Genomic DNA, 20,303 nt, shown 5'->3' with positions numbered 1-20,303 from the left:
AAATATACTGAAATTTAATGTAAACTACACATAGATTCATTTAACTTCTTCATCAATGTAGAGGTAAATAATACTGAAATTTAATGTAAACTACACATAGATTCATTTAACTTCTTCATCAATGTAGAGGTAAAATCATATACTTTTTAATGCAATGCAGTTGGAACATGATGAAAAATTCAACTACTCAATCTATCTATCGTAAAAGAAAATGTGCATACATTTTCAGGAGCCTGTAATTCAGTGGTTGTCGTTTGTTTATGTGTTACATATTTGTTAATCGTTCATTTTTTTACATAAATGAGGCTGTTCGTTTTCTCGTTTGAATTGTTTTACATTGTCTTATCGGGACCTTTTATAGCTGACTATGCGGTATGGGCTTTGCTCATTGTTGAAGGCCATACAGTGACCTATAGTTGTTAATGTTTGTGTCATTTTGGTCTTTTGTGGATAGTTGTCTCATTGGCAATCATACCACATCTTCTTTTTTATATTTGCAAAACAGTCAGATATGTAAAAACACGAATAAGCTTGGAATTTTTTCCCCTCTTAATAGACATGGTAGATGTAAATGCATTTTTTACTCACAATATTATATAATATAGTTTCATAGTTATTGCGTTTTCATTTTATATTACATGTGTATTAAATGAGTTTTTTTCTGTCTTACTATGTATTATTTTATTTATGTTTTAGATAAAGAAGATTATGAAGGCTAATGACAAGATCACAAGTGATGCTGATCCAAACTTTTATATGAAGTAAGTACCGACTAAAAACAGGTTCAGTGGATAATGTAAAACAGTATTCTCTAATCCATTTATCCATCTGTTGATCCTTTTTAGTTAATCAACGTGTGGTTGGTTTTTTCTAAGTTCGTCGTTATTTGGACAAAATTCCATTATGATGATCACGTCACAAATAAAGAACATAATATCTTTTTGCAGGTACTTTAAGAATAGACCACTTTCGAGTTCATCCGTCACCGGCAAAAACTCGTCAATTATACACGCCTTTATGACGTCATTTACCAGATAGAGGGGCTCGCCTGTATCCCTGCACTATTTACGTTCATCAAGCGTCTAAGTGATCGTCTTTGTGCAGGATAAACTAGAAATAATGGTTGCTCTGTAGGTACTTACTGACACTTCCCTAATGACAGCAGTGTTGATTGTCAATTTTGAGAATTCAATTTGCCGAATAATTCGTACAATATAGAATTATAGTTTTCCAACCACTCGCTCAACATTGGAAGGAAGTGACGACGCCCCTAAACGCACAAATGACGATGATAAAGGCGCGTATAATTTACGAGTTTTTTCCGGTGACGGATGAACTCGAAAGTGGTCTATTGTCTGAATATTGTCTAAAAATCATCAATGAAACAGGTTCCACCCAATCTTGTTCAATACAAAATTTATAATGAATGGATAAATATCCTATCTCACTCAAACAGTGGTAGAATCTGTATTTATTTATACCTAGAGTAACAAACCAAAGTGTAATCAGCAAGAAGCAGTCAAGATCATCAGTGATAAAGTAGCTTAATATTAAGGATTAAAATCATTCAGCTCATCTAAATTGCCACGAAACTTGTAGTTTTATCATGATTATACTTAAAATACTGTTCTGAAGTTCAAAGAATACTGGGTTGACAACTGCTCCTAAAATATAAAACGAAATTAAGTGTGCTAAGTAATTAGTTCAATGCTAAATTATTAACAAAACCAGATTGTTTTCCTTTTTTTCAGATATTCCAATATATATGTTGGTATGCCAGATGTAGAGGAAGGATTCAACATAACCAAACCTATTTCTCCACATGAGGTATGTATATAAATCAGGGGTAATAAACCATAAGAGGGAAAAGAACAAGTATTATATGAAAATAGGATGTGGTATAACTTCCAATGAGTCAACTTTTCATCAAATGACAAAATGCTTCGTATAGAAGCTAGCATCTACAGTTCACCATACTTCCTTCAACAATAAGAAATACTCAAATTGCATAGCAAGCTATCTCTCTACATTTTCTAAATTACATTGTCAAAAGGCATGATGGATATTCTGTAATTGCTGAGTTTGATTGATTTATTGATTTGTGTTTTAAAATAACATCATTTTAAGAATAATTGTGAATGTCAGTATGTGTTGGTGGAGGCAGCCAGAGTGACTAGAGAGAACCTCTGACCTTTTGAAAATAAAAGCAGCTCCAGTGAATAATGCCATCAGCAAATTAGTATTGAAAAATACCCCATGCTAAAGATTTTTTACAATGTTTATTTACAGTGCCGATTACGGGATATGACTTACTCAGCTCCTATCACAGTAGATATAGAATATACTAGAGGGAACCAGAGGATTGTCAGGAATAATATGCCAATAGGAAGGTATAATATGACATTCTGATTTTTGTATCATTTCTAAATGTTGACTTTCACCACTTTAAATTATGTTTATTTTCCAATGACTATGAATAAATGTATTTAGTTTTGTTTTTATTGCTTTCAATATACAAATAAGATGCGGTCCAATTACCAATGAGAAAATGTCCACCAGTGACCTTATGGCATAGAAGGAATAAAACTGTTTGTGTTATGATTCCGGAAATTGTTCTTATTTGTTGTTAAATAAATAAAGTTGACAAAAATCTATACAACTGTAATTTTCCTAAAGGTGTTCCTTCAAGTTCTCCTTTCATATATCATTTTTGCACCGTGTCAACTATGCAGAAATATTACTGCAACTTTTTCCCCCCCCCCATTATTCTTACATTTTAATATATAAAAAATGTTTTTAATATTGTTTATAATATAATTTCAGAATGCCAGTGATGTTAAAGAGTTCTAACTGTGTCCTGACTGGCAAGAGTCCAGCAGAGATGGCTAAACTTAATGAATGTCCTATGGATCCTGGGGGGTACTTCATCGTCAGGGGAGTGGAGAAAGTCATTCTTATACAGGAACAATTATCTAAAAATAGAATGATTGTAGATCTGAACAGTGGCAGGAAAAACACTGTGGAATGTTCAGTTACTAGGTATTGTCATCATCTGTTGTAGTTTGTAACTATGTATATGAAACAGGTTATATATTAGCTAAAAAAGATGTGTTATGAGAAAAATAGCCAGAAGTAATTAAAAAAACCTTTAGTTGAAGGAAAACCGACACTTCTGTCAAACAAACAACTAGGAAAAGGCAAAAAACATTCTACAGATAAATAAAGGTTGGGCAACACAAACTATACCCAAATAAAGAATATTCTAGAATGGTCAGCTGTTCCTTCTCTTTGTCTACCTATTTTAAAACATAATAAACTTAAGGATTGAAACATAGATTTGAGTTGTTCTGTTTTATTACCATAACATTTTTTCAGTTCCACACATGAGAGAAAGAGTAAGACCTACGTTACAACAAAGAATGACAAGTATTATCTACGTCACAACACCTTCTCTGAAGATATACCTATAGCTATAGCATTTAAAGCCATGGGTATCGAGTGTGATCAGGAGATTGTACAGATGATTGGTAGTGAGGAGGAGGTACTAGCTTCCTTTGCTCCTTGTTTAGAGGAATGTCATAGAGCTCAGGTCTTCACACAAAATCAGGTATGTAAATCATTTCTGTACACAATTTGTGCATTTTAAAACAGAGAATTATTATTAATGAATGATTAATTGTGAAAAGCTTATTATTGTAATTTTAAAACTAATTTTTGTGGAGATGGGCACTATTTAAGTCAGTCATGTCTTGTTAACCATGAAAATTATAACATTGTTTACACATGAATGATGCATTAAACAAGAAAAATTACACAGTCAAGACATCTCTCTGTGTCAACAGTTTACTATGGTATATATTTTTTTCTTGTCAGTCTGTCAGTTTCTTTTTTTCTGGATCCTAACTCAATTACTGTATAAATTACTATAAATTCAGAAAATATTGGGATGTTTTTATCATTGCAAAAAATGCGTTGGTTATAATTTAAACTCGCATTTTAAAATTCTTCATACGAATTAAACAGGATTTTTCTCAATATCGCAAAGATTAAAATCACAATTTAGTCTAAAATGATATAATTGCAATAATAAATGCACACAATGCTTACTAAATTTACAGTACAACCTTCTTTCTAATGTCACATATCATTAAAGGAAGATACAGTTTGATTTTGAGGTCACTTTGTCAAAGGCCAATGTTGTAGTTACAAAAAAAAGACTGAAAGCTGTGCAAAAAAGTGGTGTCTAGATGCTTAATCAGTTACTGTAAATAAAATTGAAGGCTTCATTGATTTTAGTATAACTTATAAAGAGAGGAATTTCTGTTTTGATTTTGAGGTTTTTACCCAATGGTCAATGTCATAGATACTAAAAATTCGCATGGAAAGTTGCTGAGGGAGTAAGAGGAAGGCACATTTACATGTGGGCTTGATGATTTACACTTATTTTTTCATGCTCTGGGATATATTTTAAAAAAGTAAGACAGAGGCACATGTGGGGAGTCAGTCATGATTTATTCTGTTATTTTTCAGGCTTTCGGATATATTGGTAAGCGAGTAAGACAGAGGAACATGTTGGGAGTTGGTAATTATTTATACTGTTATTTTTCAGGCTTTAGGATATATTGGCAAGCGAGTGAGGCAGAGGCACATGTGGGGAGTTGGAAAGAGAACCAAGATGGATGATGCCCGAGAGGTTCTACATGATGTTGTGCTGGCTCATGTTCCTGTAAGTTTTACATATACTTCAGTTAGTGGTATATCTGCATAACATTTTATGAATAAATGAATTATTGGCTATAAAGTTACATTCAGTTACATATGTGTATATTCATTTAAAAAAAATCTGGTGTAAAACAAATTTTTTATGTCATGGATAGTTAATTTCCCAGTTTTAAAAAATTCTTCTCACAAGCCTACAGATAACTTGTATTTTGTTGTACACTTTTAAAGGTTTGATGTTCATCTTCATACAGAAAATTCACAAAAAAGGTCCAAATAACCAATCAACAGTTAACGGTTAATCAACAGTATGATAAAAGATATCAGACATTTGTTTGAGAATTAGTTGGGAAAATTGTAATATATTTCTTTGTTCACTTCTAGTCAGTAAACATTCACAAAGTAATGGTCAGTTAGTCCATTCATTGTTTGAGTTTTAGCTAATACCTAATAAATACTAGGATTTCTGATCACTATATTATACATAATTGAAATATTTTTTTACAAAGGTTCTTTATAATATAAATCATTGGTAAAATATGAGTTATCTCCCATGTAATTTAATTTATTATTTAGAATCTCCTTCCAAAGTTTGAGTAAACATACTGTGCTATGGTAAGAAATGTGAAATTATTAAAATTCATGTCATTTTCAAATATTAATCAGTCAGGGGCATTACTTAAACAAGTAACAATTAAAATTACCTATACAAGTAATGTTGAAAACGAGGCTAATTTAAATATAACTTATATAAGTAATTTTTCTGAATATTATTTTTATAGGTGTCCAAGAATACAGATTTTACTAGCTTTAAATATTTTTCACAGTTATCTGGTTATTTTTCCCTTGATATATAAAAACTAATTCTTCAGAAACACTAATTAACTTTCCGATGCACTTATCTTTCATACCGACGCTTCTGGGTCAAAGATTGGTCTCTTGGGACTATTAAATTATCATTTTCCTCTAAAATCTTGAAGGTAGACTGATATAAATAGATAGATACTTGTGAATTAATTAAGACCTGAAGTTATTTATAATTTGTAACCTAAATCAATTACATATGTGCCTTATATAAGTGTAATTGCTATTTTTTTCAAAAATGTTTAAAATAACTTATTCAAGTTATATTTTTGTCATTATTTTCAAAGTAGCCCTTTATCTCTATACTCCTCTCAAATCTGATAAATTCTTTATTTTATGATATACAATGTTGTTTAAAATCATGGAAACTACATTTAGTCTATGTTTTTATTGAAAATTAAAATAACTCTATTAAGTAATTTTATTATATTTAAAATAAAAAAATACTTATATAAGTAATTAAAAAAAATGACTTGTTTAAGTAACGCCCCTGACTGTTAATTATTGTAAAAGCTTTCGAGGAATGATACATTAATCCAAAAACCATAATCAATGAAAGTTTTGAGAAAATAAATATACATTTGAAATTATTTTACAGTATATTGTATCCTTGTAAAAATCTCTTTATGTTTAATTTGACAGGTGGAAGAATGGAACTTTAAATTAAAGTCAGCTTACATGGCCTTGATGGTTAGAAGGGTCATATTGGCTAAAGGTGACAAGGTCAAGGCTGATGACAGAGATTACTATGGTAACAAGAGGTTAGAATTGGCTGGCCAGCTACTGTCACTTTTATTTGAAGATTTGTTTAAGAAATTTAATTCAGAGGTAAACATTTGTTGTGTATTATAAAAACAGCAGCATATATACATTGAATGCATGTTAACAAATATTGTATGAAATTTAAATCTCAGTTATGTAATATCTTAAGTCTCAATTATGTATTAAGTTTCAATTGGTGTTGGCACAATTCTTGGAGAAGTGGTCAGGGTTTTGGTTACAACAATTGGAACATTTAATTTCATAAGATTTAACCTACATAGATCATGTAGATGAGACGCACAACAAACTGAAAGGTTGATGAAAGCAGCACAACAAACTGAAAGGTTGATGAAAGCAGCCATAGTTAAACAAAATTGACAATTTGATATTTAGTTTACTTTGGATATTTAGAAACAAGCATATGGGTAACTTGTGAATCAACTAAAAATGAAAGCAGACCTCATACCATATCTCTGACCATACCATAGCTTAGAACAGCAAACCTTGATAATTTAACACATTCTGTTATATTAGTATCTTCTGTTACAATTAAAAAGGATACCAGGCCTGACTAAACATAAGTCCAGAACAGCACAGTGAGATTTTTTATCAAATTTTTGTCTTATATATCCTACATTTTTTTTAAAAAGATGGCAGACCTGAGACTTAAGTTACACAGTTTAATATTTTAACGCATTTTGTATGTTTATTTACAGTTGAAAGTGAAAAGCAGACCTAACTGCATCTAAGTCTAGAGTAGCACTGTTAGATATTAAAACACATTTTATATCTTCTGTTACAGTTAAAAAGAATAGCCGACCTGACTATACCTAAGCCTAGAGCAGCACAATTTGATATTGTACGACACATCAGACAAGATCAGATCACTAACGGGCTGGTCAATGCTATATCTACAGTATGTAATGTTGTATACTTCTTTATTTAAATAACAACTTTTGTCTGTATGTCAAAATGTCTAGGTACTTCTACCTGTTCATTCATTCATTTATACAATTATTAGACAATAATGAGATAATTTATGATTGCCATTGAGACAACTATCCAAAAGATACAAGGATTTCTACATAATTTAACAACAACCACTGAATAGATATTTATTGATGCCTTTTAAAAGATTTTGTTTTGTTTTTCTATTGATTTTGTTGCGTTTTTGTACACAAAAAGATATTAAATATATTGATTTTTTATAATAACATAGGGTAACTGGTCAATCAAGAGATTTAAAATGGACAGATCAGGTGTGACCCAAGTCCTGTCCAGATTGTCATATATATCAGCTTTAGGGATGATGACTAGAATATCCAGTCAAGTAAGTCTCTGAACTTGGTTTCACAAAACAATTACAAATAAGCTTGATCGTAAGTCATAAACAAATCAGTATACTTACGATAAATTTGAGTCATAAGATGTTTTGTGAAACTGACTCCATAACCATAACTGAATTAATTAATTAGATATATATTTTATAAATTAGATATATTTTTGAGGGACAAATATCAATAGCTGGGTGTTAACACTAAGGTACTTTCAGCAATGAAAGTGGCCACCATTAAACTGTACGATCAAACATTATTTAGTTGCCAACTTCTATGTCATTTCCGGTTGAGAAATGTCTCATATCAATTATACCAGATTTTTCTTATTTTTATGTTAACTGTCAATGGGAGATAACTCACAAATTAAACTGTAATTTGTCATCTAATTTGAAACAATATTTTTTGTTAATAACATGTATAAACTTGGCATGATTTAGAGAATGATATATAATTATTGACATTTCAAAGAGCATACTTTGACAGGGATTATCAGCTTGCTGTTTGTTTCATTGATTTATACCTTGCATCTCTATTTCTACATGATTTCTCTTGGTTAACATTTGGAGCATTTAAAAAGCTCTAAATTTTGTCTTTTATTTATTTATTGATTTAACAGTTTGAGAAGACAAGGAAAGTGAGTGGACCTAGATCATTACAGCCATCCCAGTGGGGAATGTTATGTCCAAGTGATACCCCTGAAGGGGAGGTAATTATACATAATGGGGGGAGGGAGGGATATATATATATATATATATATAGGAAGTGAAACCTAGTGTGGCCAATAAGAGTACTTTATCAAACCTATAATATTTAAAAAGAAATAACCATGGATTCGTTATTATCTATTGTTAACTACTTTTCCTAAGGTAAATGTTTAGGGTGAACAACAAATTGCAGTGGTCAACAAAATATAAGTTTCTTAGAGAATTGTATGTAAATTTATCAATCCAAAAAATGAAGTTTACTGAAATGTATGAATCTTCTGTGTCAAATACAAAACATGTGATATCATAGGAATGAAAGAAATCAGAAGCAAAGAGACATGGCAGTAGACAAACAAAAAAATATTTTTAAAATAGCAAAATATCACATTCAAAAACTTTAGACAACACAATTACCTTTAGATATATATATTTTTAACTTTGTGTCATTGGTTGTGTATCTTATTTACACAACAGCCTAACCCCTTTAAGTGATATAGAATGCTTCTGCTCTTGTTGTGTAACTCTATTATGAGTTAATTTTTCACAGAATACTTTGTTAAGTTCACATTTAGTATGACAGTAATAGTTTTAAATTTGTTTTAAATTTTTATATGACATAATTTCCATCACTTAAGGCTTGTGGTTTAGTGAAGAACTTGGCATTGATGACCCATATAACCACAGATTTAGAGGAAGCACCTATAGTTAGACTGGCCTTTAACCTTGGTGTGGAGGATATACAGCTCTTGAGTGGAGAGGAAATGACCAGTTCTGATGTGTACATTGTCTTTCTAAATGGTATGGGGTTGTTACATTATAGCATGTTTGCAACTGTATTAAAAGAAGGAAATGTGATACTATTACCAATGTGACATTTAAAAATTAAAAGACAAAGAATGAATTACAGTCCACTAAGGTTTTTTTTTAAAATAGATCAATTTTTATAAGCAATCACACCTAATAGTCTAATATTTTTTCAATATTTTTTTTTTATTTAAAGCTAAATGCAGAACGCTTATTGTAAGTATAAAATCATGACATAACTGAATAAACCAAATTCCGAAAAAATGTAAAATAAAGTTTAGTATGTATGCACACTTTGGTTAAATAATTTCCTGAATATTAAAGTTACAAGAATCTCATGACTTATGACTTAAGAAATGTAGATTGAAAAAAAATAGAAAAATATGAAGTTTGCATCATATTTGATATTTGTATATTTGACAGGAAATATACTGGGAGTTGTGAGAAACTATAACAAACTTGTAAAAACAATTAGACAGATGAGAAGAGCTGGATTTATTAACGAGTTTGTGTCAGTGTGCTGTAATCATAGTCATAAATGTGTATATATATCAACAGACGGAGGTCGATTGTGTCGGTGAGTAGCTAGTAATACATAGATATATTATAATATGTTTAAAAAGTGGACAGACACACATGTATATGTGGCGTGGCCACACTCACTTCTCTAAATCCCCCATTTTTAAATCTTGATCAGTGATTAACGAACTATATATATAAAAAAAGTATAATCTTGAAAAAGTAAAGCACAATAAAACAAAGATAGAAAATAAAGAGGCTTGATCTCAGTCGTTAAAAAAAGATTTTCAGTTTAAACTGACCACTTTTCCTAGATATTATTTAAGAAATAATTCTATCCTGCCATGCTCTATGCTCATTTTAACATGGGTAGGCATTATATTTGTTAATATCTTAATACCGAGCGTTAGCGAGGTATTAAATGTTTACAAATATAATGCCTACCCATGTTAAAATGAGCATAGAGCATGGCAGGATAGAATTATTTCGATTCTAATAGGAATATTTGAACTCTTTCACTTCGAAGCGGACCTATAGTAGACGCTCGGAATGTCACCATTTTGATTTCATGAGCCAAAAACGTTATAGGAAATCAGCAGTTTATCAATAAAAAAAGAACAGAAGCATTTAAACTTACTTTTAGAATGTTTTTATTTAATTTCCTAGCGAGCAACACCAACAAAAATGTCCATTTATGATCTCTGGCGTTGTTCAAAATTCATCTGACGTTGCAATTTCAATTGTGACGTCAATCACGTGCAGCCCATGTTCTATTTGAATTAGAACACGGCTGTGTTTACAAAGCGTAAAAAGGACGTCATATTAGAATTAAAAACATGATAAGTTAACTGAAGTAAATTGTAATACTGAACATATATGCCATTGATATCATTGATTTATTTCAGACCTTATATAATAGTGAAGAACAGAAGACCACTGGTACAAGACAAACATATACAGGAATTAAGTCAGGGATTCAGGTAGGGATTTTTTTAGGAGCTTATACATTTAAAACCAACAACTCTAGTAGGAATTTATAAGTGACTAGGTAGACAATTTAATACAAGAATTAAATCAGTATTTCAGATTAGTTTGTGATTGTGTATATAGACAAAGCATAGGATTCCACTAGCATTTAACAAGTTATCTTGTGAAGAGAAAAAAAGAAGTTAGGACAAAGATCTAAGATAAAATTCTACAACAGTTTAGTCAGGTGATCATGTAGACATTTGACAAGATTTGAAAACATGTTCACGAAATCAAATTATATCAAAACAGAGAGCTGACAGAAAAAACTTTTAACATTTAATTGCAGTAATCAAAAATCTTTATCAACAATAAATTCATTTCATATCTCAATACTGCAATAGATTAACTAAAAAGGAATTATACTTTTTTTTCCAGGAGTTTTGATGATTTTCTGAAGGAAGGTTTAGTAGAATATTTAGATGTCAATGAAGAGAATGATTGTATGATAGCTTTGTATGAATCTCAGATTAACAGGTAGGAATTATGTAATAAAATTGAGAATGGAAATAGGGAATGCATCAAAGAGACAACAACCCGACCAAATAAAAAAACAACAGCAGAAGGTCACCAACAGGTCTTCAATCTAACGAATATACATGTACCTCTTGATAAATTCCATTTTCATTACTTAAAGCCGTTTTGAAATCTTGCCTTGATTAATGAAATGCTTCTAAGATCCTATGTTAAATTTGCTCACAGAGACAAAACTTAACTCAAAATAGTTAGTTTCATACTCTGGCTTTGAAACGACTAGAAATATATATTTCGTGTAAAACATAAGCATGTTAAGGTTTATAATTTGGGATGTGTAAAGTGTATATGAAATTCTATGATAGTTTTGATCCTGAAAATCAAGGATGTAAAATGTGGAGCAGCAATTTATTGATGAGCATGTCTTTGCATGTTTTAGTGATACAACACATCTAGAGATAGAACCATTCACAATACTGGGAGTGTGTGCTGGACTAATACCCTACCCCCATCATAACCAGTCTCCTAGAAATACATATCAGTGTGCCATGGGGAAACAAGCTATGGGTAGGTTATTACAATATTGGAAGTTTGTGATGAGCTTTTTAATGAATTTCAGTAGAGCTAGTTACTGGTACTACTATTTTATGTTAACTTATCTATCAAGCATCCTTATATGGAAATTACGGAAGTTCACCTTTTATATAATTGAAAAAAGAGGTTTTAATATTTCGCATATCACATAAATCTTTAACTGCTCTTGACAAAAAATAATTTAAAGAAACATCTATTTTATTGTTATAAATATAACATAGTAAGTCTTCAACAAGGAGCAAAAGCTCACACCTTACTGCAATTTTAAGATGGCCTATGAGCACCACTTTAATCCTTTGTTTGCTGACGATCATGCTGCAAGTATGCATTGATGATAAAATAGCTAGAGAATGGAAATGGGAAATATCGTATAGCAGGTTACTTTTCATTGAGTACCGTCTTTTGGTATGTATAGTGCGCATTTGTGTATAGTGCGCACCCCCTTTGTGGTCCAAGAAACGAGAGAAAAAAAGTTTATTGGTCATATAATACTCCTAGACATTTTCGGAAAAGTTACAGCTCCAAAATCGGCAAACAGGAAGTTTATCAGTAAACAGGAAGTTTTTTAAATGGACACCAATGTCGGAGAATTCCGTACGGAATACGTAATTAATATGAAATTGAAAGTATTCTTACAAATGAATAAGAATTTTATTAGATTGAGATAAATATTTTAATCCAAATTTAATAAATGGTTTGAGTATCAAGGACAAGTTTAAATGTCCAAATTATTGTTCTGATTCAAACAATAAAATAATTACGAATCAGTCTAATAATTATAATTAATGTCATTAGTGCTGTAATAAATTGTTAAAATCTCATTGTTTTTATTTTTTTGTTTGATGATTCCAGCTGTTAATCCGGATTATCACACCTCAATCAAGGGGTCTAATCGATGTCAAAACAAATCAGTGACAGGTTGACCTTGTTCCTAATTAAATTCGTTCAGGTTACAATTATGGGATTATCATGTTTTCAATCATAATTTCTTGAATGGTTTTAAACAGTTGTTTAAAAGTTGAAAAGTTACAAAGTAAAAACGTTTTTTTCCTAATAAATTTTTCATAGAGCAAATCGTCACTTTACAATATTAAGTCACATGACTGACCCACATGACTTGTGATCACCTGATCAATACATTAGAAAAAATGGCGGTTTATCTTTTCAAAACGAGCGTGGTTTATTCAATTTTCATACACTTTTCTTCAACTCTCTATGATGAACACATACAAAAACAGTAAGTTATGACAACAAGGAACACAGAGGCTAATTTAATCGACAGCAAAAGCTTTATTGTGTCTTTATTAAGACTTGGCAAATTTCCGGATTGCAAAACAGATGGACAAATTTACACAATAAACGTAACAACAAAGATATAAAATGTATTTTATTTGAATAAAACATGACAAATCAAGAACAATATGATACATATTACAATTATAACATGTAAAACATAAAAACAATGGAGGTTTTAGCAAAAATATTCCGTACTCTTCACTTCACTTGTAAATTTCTTTGTCGGAGTTTGGACCTGAAAAAAAAACTAAGAAATTGTTTGTAGTCATGTATAACACGCACCCCTCTTTCAAGAAACATGACCTATGGTATAAATGTGCGCGTTATACATACCAAAAGACGGTAATGTAAACAAAATATTTTGGCTATTATTATATTGGCGGATTGATTTTTTTTTCTCAATATCTTTGCGTTGATGAATTTAATTTGGTGATTTTGTTCTATAAGCGAAAATTTACACCCTGTGAAAATATCCCGCTATACGATATGTCAAAGAGACAACAAACTAACCAAAGAACAGGTAAACAGCCAAAGGAGACCACTGATTGGTCTTCAAAATTCCGAATCCTGAGGTGGACCTCAGGATGGATTGTAAGATGGACCCAAAGAGCACAGATACAGGGTAATATTTACAATTCCCTAACAAGAGGCCTTGATACTCACAAATAGCATATTATTTCTGATGAATTTAAACTTGAAAAAGAATATTAAAGATTGATATATGTTTATTATTTTGACAGGTACCATAGGTTATAATCAGAGAAATAGAATTGATACATTACTATACCTGCTGTGTTATCCACAGGCACCACTTGTTAAATCTAAGGTAAGAATTATATTACATGCGTTTTGATACTGTAAATTTAGAAATTGTTGCATGCATTTATTATTAGGATTTTGTCATTTTGGACTAAAGTGCGATTTTAATTTTTGCAATATTGAAAAAAAATCCTGTTTTTAAAATTCATATAAAAAATTTCAAAATGGGAGTTTTAATTATTGCAATTATAACACTGTATCATATTCTGCAATAATTTCTGAATTTATAGTATTATCTGTGAACTCTTATATTTAATTTGTCAAATCCTAGGCAAGGTTTCATTTAATCAATATTGACTTCATCCCCACTCAAAAGTATACAGAGTGTACTGATAAACCTCTGTCCATTTTCCCCATAATTTTTTTGTGGCATATTTCTCAGCTACTACATCAATGAATATAGATTAACATTCTTAAGACAAACATTTATCTGTTTCAGACCATAGAAATGATAAACTTTGACAAGTTACCAGCAGGAATCAATGCTACCGTAGCTGTTATGAGTTATAGTGGATATGATATAGAAGATGCTCTTATTCTTAACAAAGCTTCTGTTGATAGAGGTAAGTACAATGAAGCGTGTCATTTAAGAATTGAATGCTTCTTTTTCTAAATTAATTGGGGTGTATGAGCCTTGATCGAAGTACATTTTGTATGAAGCGTGGAAGCACTTCATTCTGAAAATGTGCACACTGTCAAAGCTTTTACAACCCTATAACATTACTTAAAGAAGCATTCAATTCTAATAATTACATTTTTTCAGCTAGGATCATAAAAACATGATTTTTTTCTTTATTTACATGTGCACTTGTTGGAGTTTGTGTCATCATTAATGTTACATTTCATTGTGTAATGAAGGTTAATTTCAGAATTATGTGAGGTTGCTGGTAGCCAATCAAAATAATGTATCATTATGAATTAGTCGTGGCGCCACACCCAGACATTATATATTTTTACCAAGATGATTTAAAATAAAATATGCTATTTACCAAAATAAGACATAGTAGTCATGATTTAGCTACAGAATGTGGTTGCTATTCTGCAATTCCAAGAAGTAATAGACTATGTAGTTTTTGTAAAAATGACATTGAAGATGAGATGTATTTCATTTTAAAATGTCCTACTTATCAAGGTCTTATATCTTATTTTATAAAACCATATTATTAGAGAAAACCTTCTTTTTATAAATATATATACAATTAATGAGTTCTAATAGAGAATTATGTAATTTTGGTAAATTTATATTTCATGCACAAAAATTAAGATCTAACATGCAGTTTTATGTTTCATACTACCTTCTGCTAGCTATGTATACTTTGTGTAGTTTGTATGTTCTATGTCTATACATTGTAGATGTTTAGACTTTTGTAAATAAAGATATAGTAGTGATTTCAGAAAATTATAAACATAAAGCTGATATTTATCATAGTTTTATATACATGTATATATTTACATATAAAATTGTAGGTTTTGGTAGATGTTTAGTGTACAGAAAACAGTCAGTTGTATTGAAGAGGTATGCTAATGACACGTTTGACAAAGTAATGGGTCCCATGTTAGATGCCACCACACATAAACAGATCTGGAAACATGAACCACTAGACTCAGATGGTATTGGTGCTCCAGGTTAGTGTTGTATATTATTCCGGGGAGGACTAAGTGCTCCAGGTTAGAGTTGTATATCATTCCGGGGAGGACTAGTTTCTTTAATTAGTCCCTTACCGACAAAGTTGAAGGGGACATTAGGTTTGCACTCTGTCTGTTTGTCTGTCCATGCGACAGTCCAGCAAATCAGTTTACGACTTGTTTTGTCTTCATGATTTCAGTTATTGATTTGATAATTGGTACATTGTTTTATCATGACAAGTTACAGATCAAGTACAATTTTGTTCAGGTCTGATAATTGTCGTGCAATGTTATGGTCCTTTAATTTAGAAAATTCACTCAAATAATCAGTTTTCCACAATTTTGTACTCATGCTTAAAGATTTTGATTTGATGATTAGTAAATAGTTAATCATGACAACTTACCCTGTAATGTATTGTATGATTGTAGGCGAGAGAATAGACAACAGACAAGTTCTTGTAAACAAAGCTGTTCCTGCTGTTACTGTGAGTCCATTAGCTACAACTGCTGGACCCCCTCAACCCAGACAAGTGGACTATAGAGATGTACCAATAATGTAGGTATTTTGACTTGACCTCCTCACTGAATGAAATGAAATAGGGCATAAATGTCAATGAGACTGTACTAAAAAAAGCGTGAGTTTCTTGCTGCATTGAACACCCATTGGTGGACTTCGGCTGTTGTCTGCTCTATGGTCAGGTTGTTGTCTATTTTACACATTTCCCATTTTAATTCTTAATTTAAGGTTTATAAAATAGAAATCTAGATGTCTTCAAACAGTATTGAATATCATCAACAACAAAAGCATGCTATTTTCTAATGTTAGCTTTCATACAAAATTGCAGATTGATTTAAATATAATATCCACCAAAAAAAATTAATGTCCAATAACATCAAAGATCCTGAACTTAGTTGACTAAAATTAGAATTGAGAAAGGCAATGGGGAATGTGTCAAAGCGACAACAACCCGACCATAGAGCAGACAACAGCCGAAGGCCACCAATGAGTCTTCAATGTAGCGAGAAACTCCTGCACCCGGAGGTGTCCTTCAGCTGGCTTCTGAAAAATATGTAAACTAGTACAGTGATAATTGACCTCATACTAAACTCTGAATTATACACAAGAAACTAAAATTAAAAATCACAAGACTAAGAAAGGTCAGAGGCTCCTGACTAGTGACAGATGCAAAATTGCGGTGGGGTTAAACATGTTAATGAGATCTCAACCCTACCCCTATATATATTTGTTGTACTTTCTACCTACACCAGGATACCTTTTTTTTAACAAATTTTGGCAACCAAAAGGCCAGAACATGTAGAAAAGCATTCAAGGTCGCAGTCTCTTTAGGAATTATCAAACAATATAGCTCATACATTGTAAACAGAATCATATTTTATGTTAATGTTCTAAGGGAGATAACTTACAATGCTTTTTTTTCTCTAGGTATAAAGGAGTAGAACCATCCTATATAGAAAAGGTTATGATTTCCTCTAACACAGAGGAGTCCTTCCTTATAATGTTTATGTTCTAAGGGAGATAACTTACAATGCTATTTTCTTTCTCTAGGTATAAAGGAATAGAACCATCATATATAGAAAAGGTTATGATTTCCTCTAACACAGAGGAGTCCTTCCTTATAATGTTTATGTTCTAAGGGAGATAACTTACAATGCTATTTTCTTTCTCTAGGTATAAAGGAATAGAACCATCATATATAGCTATATAGAAAAGGTTATGATTTCCTCTAACACAGAGGAGTCCTTCCTTATAATGTTTATGTTCTAAGGGAGATAACTTACAATGCTATTTTCTTTCTCTAGGTATAAAGGAATAGAACCATCATATATAGAAAAGGTTATGATTTCCTCTAACACAGAGGAGTCCTTCCTTATAATGTTTATGTTCTAAGGGAGATAACTTACAATGCTATTTTCTTTCTCTAGGTATAAAGGAATAGAACCATCATATATAGAAAAGGTTATGATTTCCTCTAACACAGAGGAGTCCTTCCTCATAATGTTTATGTTCTAAGGGAGATAACTTACAATGCTATTTTCTTTCTCTAGGTATAAAGGAATAGAACCATCATATATAGAAAAGGTTATGATATCCTCTAACACAGAGGAGTCCTTCCTCATTAAAATGTTGTTACGACAGACAAGGAGACCAGAAATAGGGGATAAATTTAGCAGTAGGCATGGACAGAAAGGGTACGTTTAACTAACAATGTGTAAATTCTAATAAATCTAAATTTTATGTAAAAAAAAATACTATAGAGTCTAATCATTTAAAACTTATACTAACTCTTTATATAGTTTTTGTCAATTTTGTCAATCCAGCAAGAGCACAGACCAGCTCGTTGAAGATATTTACACAGATTCCACCTTACTCTGTTTAGAAGAATGTATAGACAGAACTGTGGTGTATGCAAGAAATAATGCCCTTTACAATTATTTTTGGAAAAACATTAATTCACATATATCCTAATATACTTACTCTTTCAACATTTCTGCAACAGTTTAATCTCAATTAACTGATGGTAATGTATACTTTTATTTTTCTGACTTATTGTAATTATAAATTAGTGTTATGTCTTATTTCTACCATTTTATAGGGTGTGTGGACTGATAGTGCCACAAGAAGACATGCCATTTACTGACCTGGTAAGTACTAAAACCACTTGGTCAATTCTATTTTAATTTAATCATGATAAATTAAATAAAATTGTGTTTTGAAAGCAAAACTATTCATGGAAACGAAGATAAATAAGAAGAAAAGTCATATGAAGAAAGTTGAGTTACTTTAGCAATATAAAAAAGAAGATGTGGTATGATTGCCAATAAGACAACTATCCACAAAAGACAATACATTGTATTAAGTTAATACTTAAAAATTGGTGACTAGTTAAATTGTATACAAATTCAACAAATCAAGATTGAAAAATAAGTTAATATAAGGAATGTTCTTGGTGTAAGTTGATCCAGATTTTATAATAGATAACTTGTTCAGAAAGAATACAATCATACAACTTAATCATTGATCAAAGGAGATGTACACTATTTGTCAATTTATATATATATAAACTTCATAGGATGTTATATGATAAGAACTTGGTTTTTGCTTTATTTTTCCTTACCCCAAACTAAAATATATTATATTTTATTTTGTAGGGAATATGTCCAGATATTGTAAGTTTAAATGTTAAGACTTATGCAGTAGTTGATATGTTTTACTAAATATCCTGCTTGGTACAACTGCAATTACATTTATGTAAAATTTAAAAAATGAAGAGTTGAAGAAGTAATTGGATGTACATTGAAAAACATTCTTCAGGAGGGCATTATAGTTTCTCCCTTTTTTCCTGAAGATTTATATACAAAAGCAGATGTTTTTTTCTTGACGGGTGGGTTTTTATGAACCCAACGAAGCAGAGGGAGCATTAAGTTTTATCCTTGTCTATATGCACATCCCTACATCCCAAAGTTGGCTTCCTCACTCTAACAGTTCTAGAGTTATGCCCCTTTATAAATGGATAAATTGCAAAATTGTTAGTCTCCTTTCTCTAACTTGAGTTTGCCTCACACAATTGTGATGAAACTTATACACAATGCTTATTGCCACAAAACACAGATCCAATTTGAAGGTTTCACTTTAATCGTTCTAGAGTTATGCCCTTTTAGAAATTGAAAAAAATCTTTTTTAGCTTTGTTCTGTTACGTAAGTTTGTCCCAACCAAGCATTATAAGACTTATACACAATACTTTTACCACAAAACTTGAATCAAGTACAAATTTGGGTAGCATCACTTTTATTGTTCTTGAGTTATGTCCCTTTATAATATTGTATTCAAGTGGGGGGGGGGGGGGCATCAACTGTGTCCATAAATAATTGTCGTATTGTATATGTATTGTAGATAATGAATCCCCATGGTTACCCCAGTAGAATGACAGTTGGTAAATTATTAGAATTGATGGGCAGCAAGGCTGGTGTCTTAGATGGAAAATTTCATGATGGCACAGGTTTGTTAGAAATCAAAACTATATGCAGTGGTGTCGATTGATAATTCAAACATGCAAATTATCTATATGTCATTTTAAACCTATTTAATGTTCAATGTCAAGAGTGTAGGTTGAAAATCAGATTTTTGTCTGTTGTGAATGTTCTACATAATATTATTTTATTTACATAGTTTTAACAGACAGATATATCAGGGTACATGTATTTATTTTTATCAATTTATCTATCCCTTTTTACAGCCTTTGCTGGAGATAAAGTTGCTGATTTATCAGAGGATCTCGTCAGACATGGATTTAATTATCTTGGAAAGGATTATGTTACCTCTGGAATCACAGGGTAAGTGACAGATTAAATATTTACTAAAATAAAAGTACTTGCTTTAAGAAGTCTTGAAATGAAATGCTTATAATTATCAAAATCTCTGTTTAAAACTGGTTTAAAAATATTTGTATAGAAAAAAGTGATATAATTATCATAAATACAACATTTATAGACAATCAGTGACTGGTCTCTATCCATCTTTTTATAAAACAAGACTGCCTTGAAAAAAACATATAAATGGGGGCTCATTTCAATGAAATTGAATGACTGAAATTTATTATGTCATACTGAAATATTCATGGCTTACTAGTATTTTCCTTTTCAGATTTTTGTGAAAGGAGAGGAAATAGCAATAAAAAATATAATAATCAGGTCATTTCCTTATCAATATATACCACAGATTCATTATGTACCATATTT

At 30.9% G+C, this 20,303-nt stretch overlaps 1 protein-coding gene across 2 annotated transcripts in view; it reads left to right on the top strand.

Annotated features, from left to right (window-relative positions):
* The window catches only part of LOC134688573 (DNA-directed RNA polymerase III subunit RPC2-like), a 39,822-nt gene that overhangs the window by 5,633 nt on the left and 13,886 nt on the right, over window positions 1-20,303 (top strand). Inside the window, exons 1-25 of one of the 2 annotated variants that reach the window (XM_063549379.1) lie at window positions 93-129; window positions 697-761; window positions 1,752-1,827; window positions 2,290-2,390; window positions 2,824-3,039; window positions 3,376-3,607; window positions 4,610-4,726; window positions 6,226-6,411; window positions 7,148-7,261; window positions 7,565-7,675; window positions 8,299-8,388; window positions 9,022-9,184; window positions 9,614-9,767; window positions 10,615-10,689; window positions 11,114-11,212; window positions 11,649-11,776; window positions 13,840-13,925; window positions 14,358-14,481; window positions 15,386-15,544; window positions 15,974-16,100; window positions 17,612-17,755; window positions 18,160-18,208; window positions 18,716-18,733; window positions 19,459-19,564; window positions 19,802-19,898. In XM_063549379.1, coding sequence (XP_063405449.1) covers window positions 709-761; window positions 1,752-1,827; window positions 2,290-2,390; window positions 2,824-3,039; window positions 3,376-3,607; window positions 4,610-4,726; window positions 6,226-6,411; window positions 7,148-7,261; window positions 7,565-7,675; window positions 8,299-8,388; window positions 9,022-9,184; window positions 9,614-9,767; window positions 10,615-10,689; window positions 11,114-11,212; window positions 11,649-11,776; window positions 13,840-13,925; window positions 14,358-14,481; window positions 15,386-15,544; window positions 15,974-16,100; window positions 17,612-17,755; window positions 18,160-18,208; window positions 18,716-18,733; window positions 19,459-19,564; window positions 19,802-19,898 — 2,825 coding nt within the window. In that variant the 5' untranslated portion in view covers window positions 93-129; window positions 697-708. Of the gene's footprint in view, window positions 1-92; window positions 130-696; window positions 762-1,751; window positions 1,828-2,289; window positions 2,391-2,823; window positions 3,040-3,375; window positions 3,608-4,609; window positions 4,727-6,225; window positions 6,412-7,147; window positions 7,262-7,564; window positions 7,676-8,298; window positions 8,389-9,021; window positions 9,185-9,613; window positions 9,768-10,614; window positions 10,690-11,113; window positions 11,213-11,648; window positions 11,777-13,839; window positions 13,926-14,357; window positions 14,482-15,385; window positions 15,545-15,973; window positions 16,101-17,611; window positions 17,756-18,159; window positions 18,209-18,715; window positions 18,734-19,458; window positions 19,565-19,801; window positions 19,899-20,303 lie in introns of those variants that run through there. The other variant, XM_063549378.1, reaches the window with a different exon arrangement.

The sequence above is a fragment of the Mytilus trossulus genome, chromosome 10 (genome assembly GCF_036588685.1).
Source record: "Mytilus trossulus isolate FHL-02 chromosome 10, PNRI_Mtr1.1.1.hap1, whole genome shotgun sequence".
In the NCBI taxonomy this organism is placed as follows: domain Eukaryota; kingdom Metazoa; phylum Mollusca; class Bivalvia; order Mytilida; family Mytilidae; genus Mytilus; species Mytilus trossulus.
The sequence above is the reverse complement of the archived record's forward strand: the minus strand, read 5'-3'. Positions and strand labels throughout refer to the sequence as shown.